Source organism: Melanaphis sacchari, unplaced genomic scaffold, assembly GCF_002803265.2.
Source record: "Melanaphis sacchari strain LSU unplaced genomic scaffold, SCAv2.0 Contig8_pilon_pilon, whole genome shotgun sequence".
Lineage (NCBI taxonomy): Eukaryota > Metazoa > Arthropoda > Insecta > Hemiptera > Aphididae > Melanaphis > Melanaphis sacchari.
Window position 1 is genome coordinate 2,774,936 of NW_020271635.1, and position 17,304 is coordinate 2,792,239.

Consider the following 17,304-nt stretch of genomic DNA (forward strand, 5'->3'; position numbering starts at 1 on the left):
CGGTCGTATCTCCCCACTCACATTATTCATGCTGTAGGAATATTATAGAGGTACGCCGAAAACTACAAGCTCTATACAACCTTTAGTACTATAGAACAGGTGGGCGAAGGTTTTGTTGCATGGTGAATTTTTATTCTTTTTTTCCACATCAGTAGATATAGCAAATGTCATATCCTCCTAAACACATAAAAAAAAATCTTACCTACAAGTATATTGATTACCTATATATTATACAAAACGATAACGCAAAGTATTTATAAACGATGCACTGATCTTCTTTCAATGCAATGTAGATTAATTCGAAATTTTATTTTTGAATAATTTCTCGGCATCTTCATATTTTAATTTTATTGCGGTTACTAGTTATTATTACACATTTAATAATTGTACGATAATAAAATCCATAAGTGAATCTTAATGACTTTTTATTAGTTAAAATTTTCACATTTTACCGTTAGCAAATAACCAGATAAGTCCGGACTTATCTGCTTTTAGTGCTTAACATCGTAGTCGTGACCAAGGGAAGTCCATTAGCATATAATAATTCTATAATCATCAATTGAATATACGGTATAAATATCTTGTTCTTGAACTGAAATATGTTGGTGTAAAAAAATACTGTATAAAACAATCAAAAATATAATTTCTTGAAAAAAAGTGGACTTGTTCGTGTATTTTATAGAGAGTCTTTCATTAATATTTTAAACTTAGGATATCCGTATGTTAATTTTGTATCTTTACATAATATACTTATAAAAATATAGCAAATTGTGTTATTTTACATAAATTCTTTGAAGTCTTAACACTAAAATACCTACACATATGTATCTATTAATGGAACCTAGTTATTATTTATTTATTACTTAATTACTTACTAACTGGATATTACTTTGATTTGTTTTTTAACGATTAACAGCTATATATACTATAATTAGTAGGTATAATTTTATATTTATGTATATTTTCTGATTTTCATAATAGTTTAATTTGTTTTTTCCAAACACTTAAGATGCAAATTCTAAAAATAAAGTTATGAATAGTGAAAATAATAATATACCTTATAAATCTGTACTATTTGCCTATTATCAAACATAAAAAAAAAAGTATTATTAGGTAGAAGTATAAATTTAAATATGTAAAATCTAGAAGTTTTATGAGAGAGTAATCATTTCTATTTACGCTTGTTTTAAATGGGTGCCTAAATTAGTTTCTAATTTTTTTTTTTTTCATATTACAGCTATTACGTTAAACTAATTAATCATCATGTAATTGATCATTGAACAAGTATAAATTGTTATTCATTTAACTGTATAAAAAATTATATAGGTATAATACATAATATAAATTATACGGCAATAAACGCTAATTATTGTGTTATATAATTTTCGTTCCATTACAGTTTGAGATATCGAGCAAATCCTTATGAAAAGGCCAAAAGGGAGTGATGGCGTAAATTTTGTTCTAGTTTATATTAATCGATTCACATCATATAATTTGAACGATAGATGTTTATATAAAAATAATATTATATGGGAACTTTAACGTGATATATTTCTCTGGTGTCCAATTTGGACAGAACTTGATCTATTCCTAATATAATTTTATTAGAAAATCTGATGATTACGTATACATGGAATAAAAACATGACTTGATAGCTTCTTCTGCATAATAATCCATTTATACTAAATCTTCGTTTAACTAGTATTTATTCATACGTCATACAAAATACAAGACACTTTTATGTATTGTTTTGTTTATAATATTACAATGATATAAATTACAATGTATAAATTTAATAGCATATCATTTACATTTACCTATATGGTTGTAATCGATAGTGCAAGATTTTCTATTCCGCCATCAGTATCGAATATTTGTTAGAAATTCATACATTTTTCCCGTGTTTTCTCAGCAAAATTATTTTTTTTCAGTAATATAATTGAACAATTGTTGTATATTCAATCGACATCAGTATCCTTATCGTTCTACAAAGATTCGGAAGTGTCTTTAATACCTAGGTAAGGTTTAACTTGTTCCTAGTCAGTCTATATTCTGTCTATATATAGGAATATAAGCAATAAGCTGTAAAGATAAAATAAACATATTTGTCATTAACTATATAAAATTTAAAAAAATATTTACTTAAGTCAAAAATTTTATTTTTCTAAAAAAAAATACCTAATATAGTATATTGTATACACTTACAAGTTACAATACATATTTTTTACGAATTATTAACTTGAAATACATAGTCATTCAGTTTTTATAATTTGTACAGTTTTTATTGATATATTTTACATTGGATTTATTTTGCAATTACCTAATAAAATAAAATAAAAAAATGGGCAGATGGATTAAATTTTTTCGCAACAATTTGTTATTTATTTTAAATTAAAAGAAGATTTTACCCTCCATTTTTGTGAAAACTTACTGCCATTAGTTTATATGTGAAACAAAATTCAGGGCGATAATAATCTTTCCTGATTTCTAAAACTATAGTCAACTCAACTCTCCTGATGCCTGATGATGAACTCTCATTAATCAATATTATGTCTATACCTTAAGAAAATATATAATTTCCAAAGTTATAATTTTTCTATGATAAATTATTATTGGAAGTTTTGTATAGAGCCCGTAAAAATATTTAGTAGGTACAAGAGTCCAAAATGTTATGTTGAAAGCTTCTAAAATACTGAAGTTGGCCCAGCAGAGTACATAATATACCTTTCAGTAGTACTGAGGTAAACTTAGAAGAGTTTCAGGTCATCAAAATTAAGTTTACTATCACACCAATTTGAATAGTTGTATAACGATAACTGGATAAATATTAATATTTTTTTTTTAAATGGAGATTTTTAAATACCTATAATTTGTTTTAACCCAAAAATGAATTCTTTATTTCTCTTACAAGCCATCACATGCGTACCTAAGCGTAAGTAGGTATGGCGCGTTTTTGTTTGTCTTATAACATACTTAATAATGTACTTACTATGTGCACACTGTAGAAATTCATTATCTGAATTTATAAAACGTAAGATAATTTGTATTATGTTTACTATGTTCATTTATGGCATTTATGCAATAATAAATTTTAAAATTAGTTATCGATTAATAGTCATTTCAAGCAAATGAAATTCAATTTTTTTTTTTATTGAACTTAAGCTTCGGCGACTAGGGCCATTAGCTGTTGTAGGGGTTATAAACTAAGGTAGGGGTAAGGTTGGTATGATAGGTTGTTTTTTTATGATTGTTATGGTTGATAATTCAATATTTTATAGGTAACCAGAAAGTATAAATCAAACGTTTGTGTTTTATACAGCCCATAATTAGGTTTCTTATTGAATCAGTGCCAAATGAATAGAACAGTAATACCTACTTCTCATATGTAAACACAAATTAAAAATTATTTAGTATTTTTAAATATTCGTTTATTCGATTTGAGTACCAAAAATATCACATTGATTTAATTATAATTAGTAAAATACATCTTTTTAAAAAAAAAAGTATAAAAATAAAATATACTAATGTACATAAATTTAAATTTTATTTGTTGAAGTATAGGTACGTGTAGCCTTACCGCTAATTTTTAATATTTAGGTATATAAAGCTAGATAGGTAGGTACATATTATAGGTTATACTTATTCTTATATTTCAGTAAATTTCGTGGATAATATAATATTTCGAAAATATGCCTACGTAATAATAATATACCAACCAATATAATTATAATATCATGTTTGGATAGCTTAGAGCAGAATGTTTCGTTCTGAAAACTACTTATTCATATTGAAAACTGACGATGAAGAAATCGTTGATACCCGTTAAAATTGAATAGGTAAGTCATAATCCGCATTTATTCTTTACATAGTTATTACATTTTCAACGATTATAGATACATATTTTAAACAAAAACTTAATTCACAAATATTGAAAACACAAACATTCGTTTTCAAAATCATTTAGGAGAAAGTAAACACGTGTGTCATTATGATTCACGACCACAAATGCGTATTGTGAATATAATAGTATTTAGTATTCCATACGAGTTAACATATCATTCTGGATTTCATATAATAAGAAATTATTAAAGAGCAATAAACTGCAATATTTAGGAGCTAAATCTTAGAGTTACACCACAAGCACATATTATATGTTTCTAAATTTTCTAAAGAATTATTTAATTTAAAATAAAATAAATAGTTATTTAATTATACGGGTAATTACTAATTAAAGAAATTTAAAAAATATAAGTAAAATCAGTAAAATCTATGTTAATTATTTATGCTATTTATAGTTAATATAATGTTCACACAAAGAAAAATAAAACACTAGTATACTAATATACATCTGACATATCTATGTATTTAACGACCAAATATGCACAATTAGGAATTTTTATAAATAATAATTTGTTTCTTTGATTCTAAACATTTTAAATAATTTAAGTATAATTAAAAGTAAGATAAATTTAAAATTATGGTAATCATTTCATAATTTTAAAAAAAAATTAAAAAATATATTTATTTTTTTTGTGGTGTCATTCAAACGAATACTCCCTCCTTCCCAAAATTATTGCTTTGGATTCGTCCCAAGCAATATTAGGTAAGTATAGATAATGATTTTGTTGTTTAAAATGTACATTACCGGGTATTGACTAGGTATTTGAATTATATTTCTCATGACGGTTTTTTAGAATTCGTTGTTGGTAACTGGTAGCTAACTGTACGGAGTACAAACGAAGGCTGACTTGATGATGATTAAATATTTAATAATGAATCATTACTATTCCATTAGTAATGGACCGGATCGTTGTAGGTTTGAAGAAATAATACAAATACCTACCTACGACCTACGTAAATAGTGTAAAAAAGTAATATACTTAACGCATATAAGTCGTGAAAACATTTAGATGAATTATCTGTTTTTTAATGTTTTTCGAACTCGTGAACTTGATTGTAGGTAACGATAGTTTATATCTTACTGTTATAAACTTAATAACATAATATGTTATGTTTCTATGTTGTTATATTGAAACAGTTTTCTGATTCCCAGAGGAGATTTAAAGTTCATCGAAATATTTATAATGCCATGATCTTTGAGTGTTTAAAGTTTAGAAGTCCACAATTTTCGTGTAAAAAACATGGTCATTCACACTTTTGATAGTTGTTTTGTCGTACATGCAATTTCTATTTAGAAAGACTATTGCTATAAATTATAAACTGATGACTATTGCAATTTTCAACGTTATATTTATTGTAAAAATAGCATTAAGTGTTTAAAGTCTATTAGATATAAAACGGTGTGAAAAATATTGTAAGTCAAACGTAGGTACCTTTTTAACACGAACAATTTAAAAATATTAATTAAAGCATATAAAAAAATTATGAGATTATATAAATAAATAATATCTTCGACCTACTTTCTAGTGATAAAATATTTAAGTAATTCAAAAAATATAACTAAAACGGGTGTAATAAAAAATAATGCGACAAAACAATATGAATCATACATTTTTTTGTGGTTGGTTTTTAGAATATTTCATTGCAATTCTCTCTTAATTAAATTACGACCCTGCTCAAACAAATGTACCTACATGCATGATACAAAATAAATGATTGAATGAAAAATATTTTCAGTGAATACAAATATAGGTTAATAAGTAGGGTAGTATACTATATGAAATAATAAAACATAGTTTCGACAACAAAAATGAAAATGAAATTTAAAAATTAAGACGAACAATAATGGAATGAAATAAAAACCAGATAGTATCCCTATGCTTACGGGGCCTGGTATGAAATGAAATAGTTTGCGCGACGGGTCGAGGGTGAACGTGAATTTCCGGCACAAGACAACCGAGACCGTCTGGTGTCACACTCATACAACTACAACAGACGGCAGAGGCGGGTTGTCTGTGCGACGGTGGATGGTAAACGTTGATACACCGCGATAACCACGACTTGTGAATGTGTAGCCGTAGGAATAATAGTAGTAGGCGGGTTTCCGGAGCGAAAAATCGGTGAACCGCTGCACCGGCATTCGACTCGTTGGATACGTTATTTTATTCCGGCACGCAACGGAAACTCGTCAGTCAAAAGCGATCGGTCGACCGTCGATACTACGCGCCGAAATCATTATTATAAATAAACTTGTGATCGAATAAACCCGGGTTGATTATCGATCTGGGGATGTTACTCCTTAGGAGGATAAGAAAACGATTCAGGAAAAGCATGAAAATTTTAAAAATCATAAGACATAAAAAGTTTTAATAATTTTAATAATATCTTTTAGATATCTATATTGATTAAAATATATTGAAGATTAAAAAGTTTTATTTATTCTGAACCAATACCCTTATATTGGATTGATTAAATTATAATGTATATATATATATATATCATATATTAATTATAATTCAACCTTAAAGGAGGTGAGGGCATGGTGGTCTCATACAATATAGCATAAAAGGAAGTATAGACATCAAAAGGTTGAGTTTCCTTGGATTAAACTATAAAACTAAACTAATATTTTGTAGTTAATCTTCTTTTGATCAGGGTTCATGATTCATGAACGGAATTGATGCATACCAATTTTTTTAAACCAGACCAGAACCCTCATACAATCTTACTTTTTTTAGGAGTTTACCTTCTGGATCCAAGGAAGAAAACGTCGACTCCTTTGCGGGTGGCGGCGTTTATCTTCGCTTGTCTGATAGGAGATTTTAGAAGTCATGTTGGAAACCAGCGTCTACTCTACGGACAGATGCATAATCCGGCCAGTCTGTACGGATTTAGATGTTGTCTCTTCAATGTCCGTGATTATAACCGATTTTTGAACCGATTCCAAAGGCGTTACCACAGTCGTTCGGTTACGCTCTATTGCTGATCCTATATACTGTATCAGCATGTCTCCATAGATCGGCTTCATCTCCACCCGAGATTTCTACCATCACTGGAAATCTTAGGGGTACACGTCCGGAGATTCTTCCTGCAGCGTCACAGACGTCAGGGATGCTACCACCCCGTCAACAACGTTTAGGTGTCCCCAATCATAATAGCTCGCCAGCTCAATTATCTACTCACTGTGTGTTTTTTTCTCTTTTTCTTATTTTTTTTACCAATTTTGAGCCTAGCTATACAGCCGCCACTGAACTGGCATCAATCGTTTGATCGACCTCTGCATCCGCAGCAGATCCACGGTGTTGAACGTTTGGGAATATGTAACGATATAGCAATATGTATAAACAATTGCATAGTCGCTAGAAAGAGGTTACTTTGGCCCCGTTTTCAAGTTACATTCACTTATATCAGTATGGATTAATCACATAATTAAAGTTTACCCACGGTGGTCACGATAATGTCATTCATCGGGTAGGTAATATCAAGGACTCGAGGATTGGAGCACGAGAAGAAACATCATCGATTATCCATTCATGATTCATGTACCTACGCAATAAGTAAAATAAATAAATATCATATAATATAGGTGATGTCGTCATTCTGTTGTATTTTAATATTTATAAATAACTAGAATATTATATAAATATGATTGTGCTAGAGTAAAATTATACCTAAAGGTGTTTTTTTATTCTTTATACGTACTTACTAGTAATATTTTATGCGAGTTTAAAAAAATAATGTTATAATAATATTATATTTTAATTTTTTTTTATTAATAATTTGAATAATTTTTGAAAATGTTACTAATATACTTGTAAGATTTATAGATACCTACACTATTAACTGTTCCAACAATAATATATATTATCAACTAAAGTTTTAAGTGTACTATAGTACTATAGACGGACTATATTATATGAATTCAACAAATATGGTATAATATACACATGCTAAATATGTCTTATGTAATGCATGTTCAGTTTTTTTTTTACTTATATTATATAAAAATAAAATAAAATTCAAACATTTTTAATTTTTAATACTTTTTAGTTTTTCTAATAATTAAAGAAGTTCATTAGCAATAACAGCAATCATATTTACACATTAACATTAGTTTTCGACAAATTTGGTATTAACTATAATACAGTTTTTAAAAAGAAACAAACTTATAAAAACATAATCATTAAATATTTATATTCATATGCATTGGTCTTACTATGACGTTTACTTTTTCCTATTAAATTTTAAAGGTGGAAAAATTTAAATATTTATTTAGGATCTTTTGATGAATAATCAGTAAATCTCCTTTAAATATAATAATACGTTAACATGTATAGTGGAGGTTATATATTATAAGTATTTTTCTGTTGACATGATTTATTAATCAACATCCCCCCCTCTTTATAACAACATCTAAATAAAATAATATAGTTTATGTATTTTTAAGATTCTTAGTGATGCTATCAATGTATTAATTTTACAATAATGTATGTGTTTTTTTTTTTTTTGTATATTATCATTTTTTTTAAAATAATAAAGCTTCAATTTATTTTGAAAGTAATTCCTGATAGCAAATTGTTTAAAAGTAAAAAATTCTTAGTACTTATCAAAACAATGAAGAAAAATAATTTTTTTTAATAATTTTTTCATCATATTTAAAAATAAATAACAGCATAGACTTAAATTTTTCACCGAGTACTTAAATTACAATTTTTTAGACTTAATAATATAATTTATCAACAGTTTGGTTATTTGTATGATATTTGTATTAATTTTTTACTTTTATTTTGGTTATACATATGTATGATACAATTTTATAAATTAAAAATCTTGAAATAGTAATACAAGGTTTTTTATACTTAAATAAGTCATACCCCAGTTAAAAAAATATAGAAAAAAACATAGTCACAATTTTTTTTAACAATTCTTACAAGAATCAGTTTTAATACATTTTATAGGGAAAACATAAATCTATTATATAGTCTATAAGATAAATCGCAATATCATAATTCATTTATGAACAATTATATAAAATAATTATACATAAATCCAGCACAAGTAAACAAAAACAAATTTAGAACAAATGGTTGACTTATAAAATTTGGCACAAACTGACAATAATAAAATATTAAAAGCAGAATATATTTAAGCTAGAATAATATATTTAACATTTTGTTTCAATTGTGTTAATGATAAACATAATAACATCATATAAATTTATATTAAATAACGATTAATAATAAATAGTACTTTTGGTAAATAAGAAGTAAAGAACAATAAGATAAATACCTTAAAATTTTGTTATATCCAAAAGAATTAATAACATAATTGAAATAGGAGCTAGAATCAAAATACATTTCATTTTTCTATTACTTCGATGATATTTTTCAGTTTTTATTAACTCAGCTGCACCTTTTTTAACTCTGATTTCAGTTTGTTCGATATTGTAGTCTATCCGATCTAAAACACTACCCTATAGAATCCAGACATGCAATTAGAATCATATACTATTAAAAGAAACTAAATAAATAAGAATTATGAAACTTAAACTAACTTGTTGAACAACCATATGTGCAAGGTCCTTAAATATATTATTAAGTTCAAGAACAGAACTAGATATCTGATTTGCCTCATGTTCCCACTGAGCTGCCATTTTAGCGTTTTCTTCTTCAATAAGTATAGCAGCAAATGTTTGTGATTGATTTGATTGTTGCATCTGTAACTGTTGTCCAAAAGAATTAGATGAACTATTACCAAACATATCTAGTAAATCAGAATTTGAAGTGTTCTCTTCGGTATCAAAACACATGTGTGATGACATAGCTTCTCTATGTTTAATTTCTAAAAACATAAGTTTACATAATAATAACATATAAATAGTTTAACTTATTTAAAGTTACTGTTAAGATAAATTTGTTGTGAGTTTCGAAATTCATTGAACAAATTTTGCAATGATGACACTAGAGCAGATGAAACATTGTATGAAAGTTGGGATTCTTTGTTGCCCGATAAACCATTTGAATGTAATCGGATTTGTTGAATTATTTTTTTAGTTGAACCAAATATCTGTAATGTTATAAGTTTTATTTAGTATTAATAACTAATTAGCTTTATTTTAGTAATAAACTTAATAATTCATACTCTTGTAATATCTAATGTGAGATCTTGGATATGTTTCTCTTGTAAGCTAGAATCATCTAAGGTAGGTCTCAATACTTGTGCATCTTGTAATGATTGTAATTCTTTTAATTTGTTCTGTAACCTAAAAATAAATGATTTTAAACATGTTTTTAAAGTAAAATAGTTATTAGGTTAAAACCTGGTAATTGAATATTGAGCATCTTCAAGTAATCCTGTCCACGTTGGTGGAGCTTTTTCCTGAGAACGCATTTCGATAGAATTTGTTTTAACCATAGAACGACCAGCTTCCATCAACGCTGCTTTATCATTAATACTTTCATCACTGTCTGTATCATAATCATTATGTTTAGATCCTTGAAATGAATAAATTCCCCTACTCTGGATGGAATTTGTTCGCATTAACAAAAATATGTCGGTAAGACTTCTAGTAGCCATATTATTTTCAAATTTACTTATCTATAAAATAACAAAAATAATTAATTTATAACAGTACATTAAGTAATTAAGAATATAACAAACTTAATTGTTAAAAATATAAGTTATGCACTTCTGTTGAGCTTATAAAAATACAATAGTATACAGTTCCAGTACTGGAAGATAAACCCTTTATTATTTAATTTTTATAAATTATAAATATTAATAAAATCTTATTTTATACAATGAGCTTTTATTAATAAATATTTAAGCTACTATAAAATATAAGCAGTTCCATACAGTAAAAAAACATTAGAAAAATGTTTACTGACTGTGAAATGTTAAAATAAAAAATAGTTAGGCGCTTATAAGTAATCATATATTTTGAAATAATACATAATATTGTATGCACTCTTTTTTTATTTTAGATAATACATGCCTACTAATCTATTTACCCCCAGTAAATAAAGTATATTATACTATATATAGTTATGAGTTATTGTAAATTTTTTAAGTGAAAAATAAATAGGTAATTAATACATTCACATTGATGTTCAAATAGGTATTAATTTTATAACAATTCTTACCTCAATACACAGTAAGTCTTCTTGAATCACGATTTGTTTTGAAACTATATAGGTACAAATAAATAGGAAAAGGACATATGGAAAAACCTAAATAAAAAGTTAATATTAATTTTACTATTGACACGCCTGTTATCACTTCGCGTTATCATCATTGACATATTTAGGTACCTACTATATTTAAAACGTGGCCTTATCATCCAAACCGTATCAAACATTTAATAAAAATAAAATTCTTCAGGGATAATATTTGAATATATATAGATAACACTATAACAGCTATAGCAATAACAATCTTTTCATAATTTGTTTCTATAAACGTTTAAATTTATCGAAAATTAAATGCATACATTTTATTAAATTATGTGTTTTGTATTAAAGTGTTGACTAAATCCAATACTTAAAAGAAAATTTACGATTCTTCCTCAAACCGATTTTAAATATTTCATTTTTGTCTAAAAATATTGATTCATACTTTTGGACATTATGCATATTATTATTTTATAGATACAATGCAATTTTTTATCTAAAATGTCTTGCAATTATGATTTATATATTATTTTAACGCATTTATAAATTTTCAAAGTTTATTAAATTCATAACCATAGTTATCAGGAAAAACTTCTATTTCCTGCTTTAAAAATTAAGTACAAATATTTCAAAATTAAAATTACTATAGAGTTTTTACATTTTAATTTTAACAAATAATAATGGTGTTATAAATCATAGAATGTAATCCTAAATACTTTAATTACTCTTAGATTAAATTTAACTATCCAGTAACCTAATTGCTAATTATTTAAAAAGCAATTTACAACTAATAAAAATAAGAAATAAATATGGAACAAGCCAAACTCAAAAAATTTTTACATCATTAATGATATTCTAATAAGAAAATTCTATTTTACAGTTAATCGATTTCAATTAAATTTTACTAACGATTTGCAAAACAGAAAGCAAGGAAAAAATCTAAATTCTAATTCTTTAGTAAATATTATAGTATAATATTTTTATAATAAGTGTGTAATATATTACATAATTATTAATTTATCAGATAATACATTTATTTATTTTTATATAGTGTACAAGCATATATAATTATAAAATTAAGTGATATTATTTTTTTTTAATTAAAGTTAAATCGGAACTATAATAGAAAACAGCAGAAAAAAAAAATTAGTTTGAGAGAACTGGTAATAACAGCAAAGATTATTCATGAACTGTAAAAGCTGGAAAAATAAAATTTCAAAAATTTTATTGAAACAGTCTACTATGAAATTTAAAGGTAAGAGATATGATACAAAACATCTACAATTAAAATTTCGACAGGTTAAAATGTTGACAGTTGAAATATTAACAGCTTAAAATATCGACCGTTGTTGTAATTTCTATAAATCAAATTATAGATAATTATTATTCTTTTAATAAAAACAAATATTATTAAAAGTATTGTTTAAAAAAAAGTTTTAAACTAAGAATTTTGTTTTTGATAGCAAAAAATACATAAATTTAAAACCCTAATAAAACAAAATATAGTAATTCATAAATAACTAATAAGTAATAAGTAATAAAGAACATTTAAATTAAAAAAAAAATAATTTTGATTGTATCATGGTGTTAAAAGGAAAAAATAATTTGTTTTTATTTTTTAATTTTAATTATTTTTTTTACTGCAAAAATTTGTTTCAATACATTTACTTTGGTAATATGTAACAAACTTTGGTTTGTCGATATTTCATATTTTTAGATATTTGGCCGTTAGTGTTTCAACCATCAAAGATTAGAATATTATCTAAATTACTTTGAATGTTTAAAACTTAAATATCTTTTTTATATCATAAAAGGATGTTCTACGAGTGTTCAGACCTCGTCCGAGTATCCATACGTTAAACTAAACGTAGGAAACTGGGTACCTACCATTATAATACGAGTACGTCGATAACGACCGTCGACCGATCAAAGTAACTATAAAGTTGGTAGATACATAAATCAAATGTATATCTATTAATTATATCTCGAACTACGATACAAAGAAAATTTTTCCCTTTATCGTGTCACGAACTAAAAATATAATATGAATAATATGATTATTAATCTGAATAATTATTCATGTTTAATTTTTTTCATTTACACATGCAACTAGATAGCGCTGTTGAATACGATTTTAGTTTTCTTTATTTTTTCCAATCACAGCTGAACTAAGCACTCAATGTGACGTTGTCAACTGTCATCTATTTAATGTGGGTGGCCAAAGAATAATCCACTATCTTACAATTCATAATCATTAATAAATAATAGGTATATTTATGTAAATAACCAAATGGGTAATTAATTAATATGTTAATTAGTTTATTATGTCATATAACGTACCTATTTATATTTTGTACTATAAGGACTTGAAAAACAATATTTTCGGTTCTCGTTAAATCTGTATCATCATCACTTTAAAGAAAATTAATTTTTTTTTATAACTGTTATAAGTAATGTAGTTTATATCATATGACTATGTATATAGTATTAAATACAAAACAATATGGCATGCATCAGCATAAAAAATAATAGGTTTTAATGTTTTATTAAATTGTTTAATTATACAGTACCATAAGCGAAAATTCATTAAAAATATTGAGGAGGGCTACTATTTTTTTTTACATAAATCTTGTCATTGAGGGAAGGCTTTGTCCTTGATTCTTATAAAAACTTAACTTAAAAACTTCTAACAATTATAATTAACTATCTAGGTATACATTTTTTATAAATGAGAATTTATTTTTATTTTTTAAGGTTGTGGTATTTAATAGTTCTATTTTGTATTTCAATTGATTATTAGGTATATAATATATTTACAAAATATACTTAAATATAAATTCATCATTGTAACATTCATCCTAAAAAATTCAGTATAAACTGATTGATTAATTGTAAATTGTATTATTTTATGTTATTACCTAAGTAACTTTTTTTATTACAGAACTAATACAATTTTTAACATTGAATATATAAAAATAGACATATTAATGAGAGCTATATATGAACTTATATGTTTGTTGATCATTGGTTAATCGTTATCCTTGAGATTTTGAATTTTTATTTTTAAATATCTTCACTACCGATATTTTTTGTCAAATATTTTTCTATGCAAGGAATAAATAGATTATTAAAACGGTCTTAAAGCATAGATGTTCTAATAAATATCTTGATTTTCCGTACAGCTAAAAAATTTTGCTTAAATGCTGCAAAGTTCACAGTAAAATAAAATACTTCTTAGGCTACTTGTAACATTTTTATAAAATGGAAAATATTTCTTTTTTAATAGAATTTTTAAATCTTTAATAAATCAAATCATTACTGATTTTATTTAAGACATTTCTAGTAACTGTTATCTTTGTTAGTTTATTAGAGTATAATTTCTAATATATAATTCAAAAAATACTTGCTTTTTCCAAATCCTAAAACCTGATGATTCGAATGAAAATTCAACTGAATCCGTTTCAAAAATACGATATTTAATGTAAAATATAATATTGCATCTATAGAAATGTTGTTCTCTAACCTACTCATTCATATATTTTGTTATAAGAATAATAAGATTCGCTGTTCTTTAAACTTGAAACTTTGCTTGAAACTAAATTTCAAGCAAAATCAATTTTTCATTAATTTGTTCTTATAGTAAATAACAATTTAGAAATCCAAGTATCCAATGAAAAATATTACCAAAATTGAATAAAATATTAAATAAAATACTATAAATATCAAATAAACAAATAAAGTGAATTAATATTAACCTACTTATTATATGTTGAATAGAACCTTAATTTAGGTCTTTTAAATCATCATATCACTGGTAATCTTATTTATAGATACCTAGTTTATTTATTAAGGCTACAGATGAAAAGTGTAATTAAATTTGTTCTGCTTAGATGAAAAAACTACCTTGATCTTTGTCATCATTTTTATTTACCTGTACTTTATTGCTTACATTTTATATTAAAAACTCTAAACATTTTCAATTATTTAATTTTATATAATGATATCCAGGTTTATGCTCACGGTACATAAAATTAACGTTGAACACGGAACAATACTTAAAAATAAAATAAATAATAATATGTCACGCGTCCTATAAATTGAATTAAATAACAATTCCAATTAACATAGTAGGTAATGGAAATGCTGAATAAGTAAAACATTATACGGGCATACGCTGTTATATTTGTTTCTATATAATTATTATTTATTAATATAGCAAAGGCCACCAACACAATAAAATTGCTGCAACAAGTAACAACCAGGTTTTGGTTTTCCAATTTACTAATAGCCAATATTTTAGATAATTTTTTAAAATACATATACCAATTAACAATTTTAAGTAGCATTATAATAAATTGAAGTTAAATTTAAATAAGAAATTTGAGATGGGGTAAAACACGATTGCGTACGTTCGTTATCGCTGATACATTTTTAAGCTACATGATTGCATACGATTTTACCTGATTTTTAACTAAGTATACGATCGTGTACGAAGTATTAAGCGTTATTAATATTTATTGATAATTTTATTTATGTATTAATTATTTTACAATTATTTAGTTATTTTCATTTGGTAGTCGGTAGGTACCTATATTTCATTATTTCATATTGATTGTTAATTGTTATAGAAGTGTACATATTTTACTAAATATTTATTAGGTGTATGGTAAAATTTATATGCAATCGTGTTGCCAAAAAGGACAAACGTTCGCAGTCATTTTCTACCCATATTTATATCTTAAGTATTAATTTTATTTAGTATATGCGAAGGTGTAAATTATGTGTTAAGTTAGAAAATTTTAAAGTAATAGATGATACACAGACCTGAACTACCTTGTTCTATACTAGTCACTAGAGCTTCTATATAAGTTATATAATACACTATATATTGTTATTATTTTTGTTAAAAATAAATAAAACAGAAAATTAATTTATAATATAGTTCTTTAATTTTGTATACATTTATAGTATTTATACAATTTTATACTTCTTTAATTATATTAGGTTTAGGTTTTTAATGTAGCGATAAATGTATTTATTGATTTTACGGGTAAATCAGGTAAATTTATAGATATATTCTCTTAAAATTTTGTAAATTTTACTAAATACATTTTTTTACTGTATTATATTTATTTTAAATACTTTAAAAGAAATAATAGAGATAATTTATATTTATTTATTCATAATTTATAATTTATAAAATACATAGGTACTTACACTTTTATTTAATCGTCATACTCTTTTGATAACTTTTTAACTGTTGTCTTTTCGATTTATTATCATGGTAACTAGTATAACTAGTAACTAATCAGTAATCATATTATTACGTAATATATTTTCTTTTTTTATTTGTTAAAAGATAATAACTAATCAAAAATGTTTTTAAACAATAAATTAACTATATGTAATGAAATTAGTATTGAATTTAATTTATTATACCTAACTAAATAAAATTATTACGAATTTAAAAAAAAAAAAATCAGTAATGCTTATATATTGTATAATACATATAGGCTCGAAATTAAATTAGATATGGTTGTCTTTATTACTGGCATGGTAGTGCGTAATTCAGAGACTTGGACTTGTAACCGAATTTAAAAATGAATCAGAAAATATGAAATTGCTACCTACATTACTGTTTTAGTATTGACTTTTACAACACTAAACCAAACGTTGACAATCTAGATACATTTTACTTTTACTAAAAAAATACGTATATTAGTTATAATTTATGAACAAGCAATTTTTCCTTCTAAGGCTGGGCAAAAGTTTTTTCAAGTTGACAAAATCGATAAATTTTAGTGAATCATTTTATGCCTATTTTAACGCAAATTTTCATCATAAATCATAATCATTCAAACATGTTTATATATTTAACCAGAAATTTTTATTAAATTACAAAGTATTCATAATTAAATAGTTTCCATATTAATAAATCAATAGAACGACAACAATAAATTATTATTAAACTATCTAATAGAAAATTATAACGAACAAAAAATGACTATATTTCATTGATTTCATTGTGTAAAAACAGTTTCACTGTGTGTTGTTTTATAACCTAATCTCGGCCTCGCCTAATTGAGAGCTAGCCCCTGTTTTTTTTTATCTCCTGCACCTTTTTTTCCATTTAATATGTTTATTATTTATATTAAATATTAATACAGACTATATTCTTAGTTTCTATTACAAAATATTGTTTAGTTATTATTTTTACTTTTTAAAATTCATTTAT

The 17,304-nt window shown here is 24.9% G+C and overlaps 1 protein-coding gene across 2 annotated transcripts; it reads right to left on the reverse strand.

Moving 5' to 3' along the window:
* Nucleotides 1-41: 41 nt before the first annotated feature.
* Nucleotides 42-11,165, reverse strand: LOC112602461 (syntaxin-16-like). 2 transcript variants are annotated; one of them, XR_003115112.1, is made up of 7 exons: nt 10,220-10,512; nt 10,042-10,162; nt 9,801-9,966; nt 9,455-9,741; nt 9,190-9,373; nt 6,647-7,446; nt 42-177 (listed from the first exon to the last, which is right to left on the reverse strand). XR_003115112.1 is itself a non-coding variant. In XM_025350533.1 (7 exons), exons 2-6 carry the CDS (start codon nt 10,474-10,476, stop codon nt 9,191-9,193), a joined length of 1,014 nt encoding a protein of 337 aa, XP_025206318.1. In that variant the 5' UTR covers nt 10,477-10,497; nt 11,043-11,165; the 3' UTR covers nt 6,403-7,446; nt 9,190. The 2 variants fall into 2 exon arrangements, 1 of the variants encoding a protein (XP_025206318.1); XM_025350533.1 differs by lacking the exon at nt 42-177 and adding an exon at nt 11,043-11,165 and having other exon boundaries at nt 6,403-7,446; nt 10,220-10,497.
* Nucleotides 11,166-17,304: the final 6,139 nt, after the last annotated feature.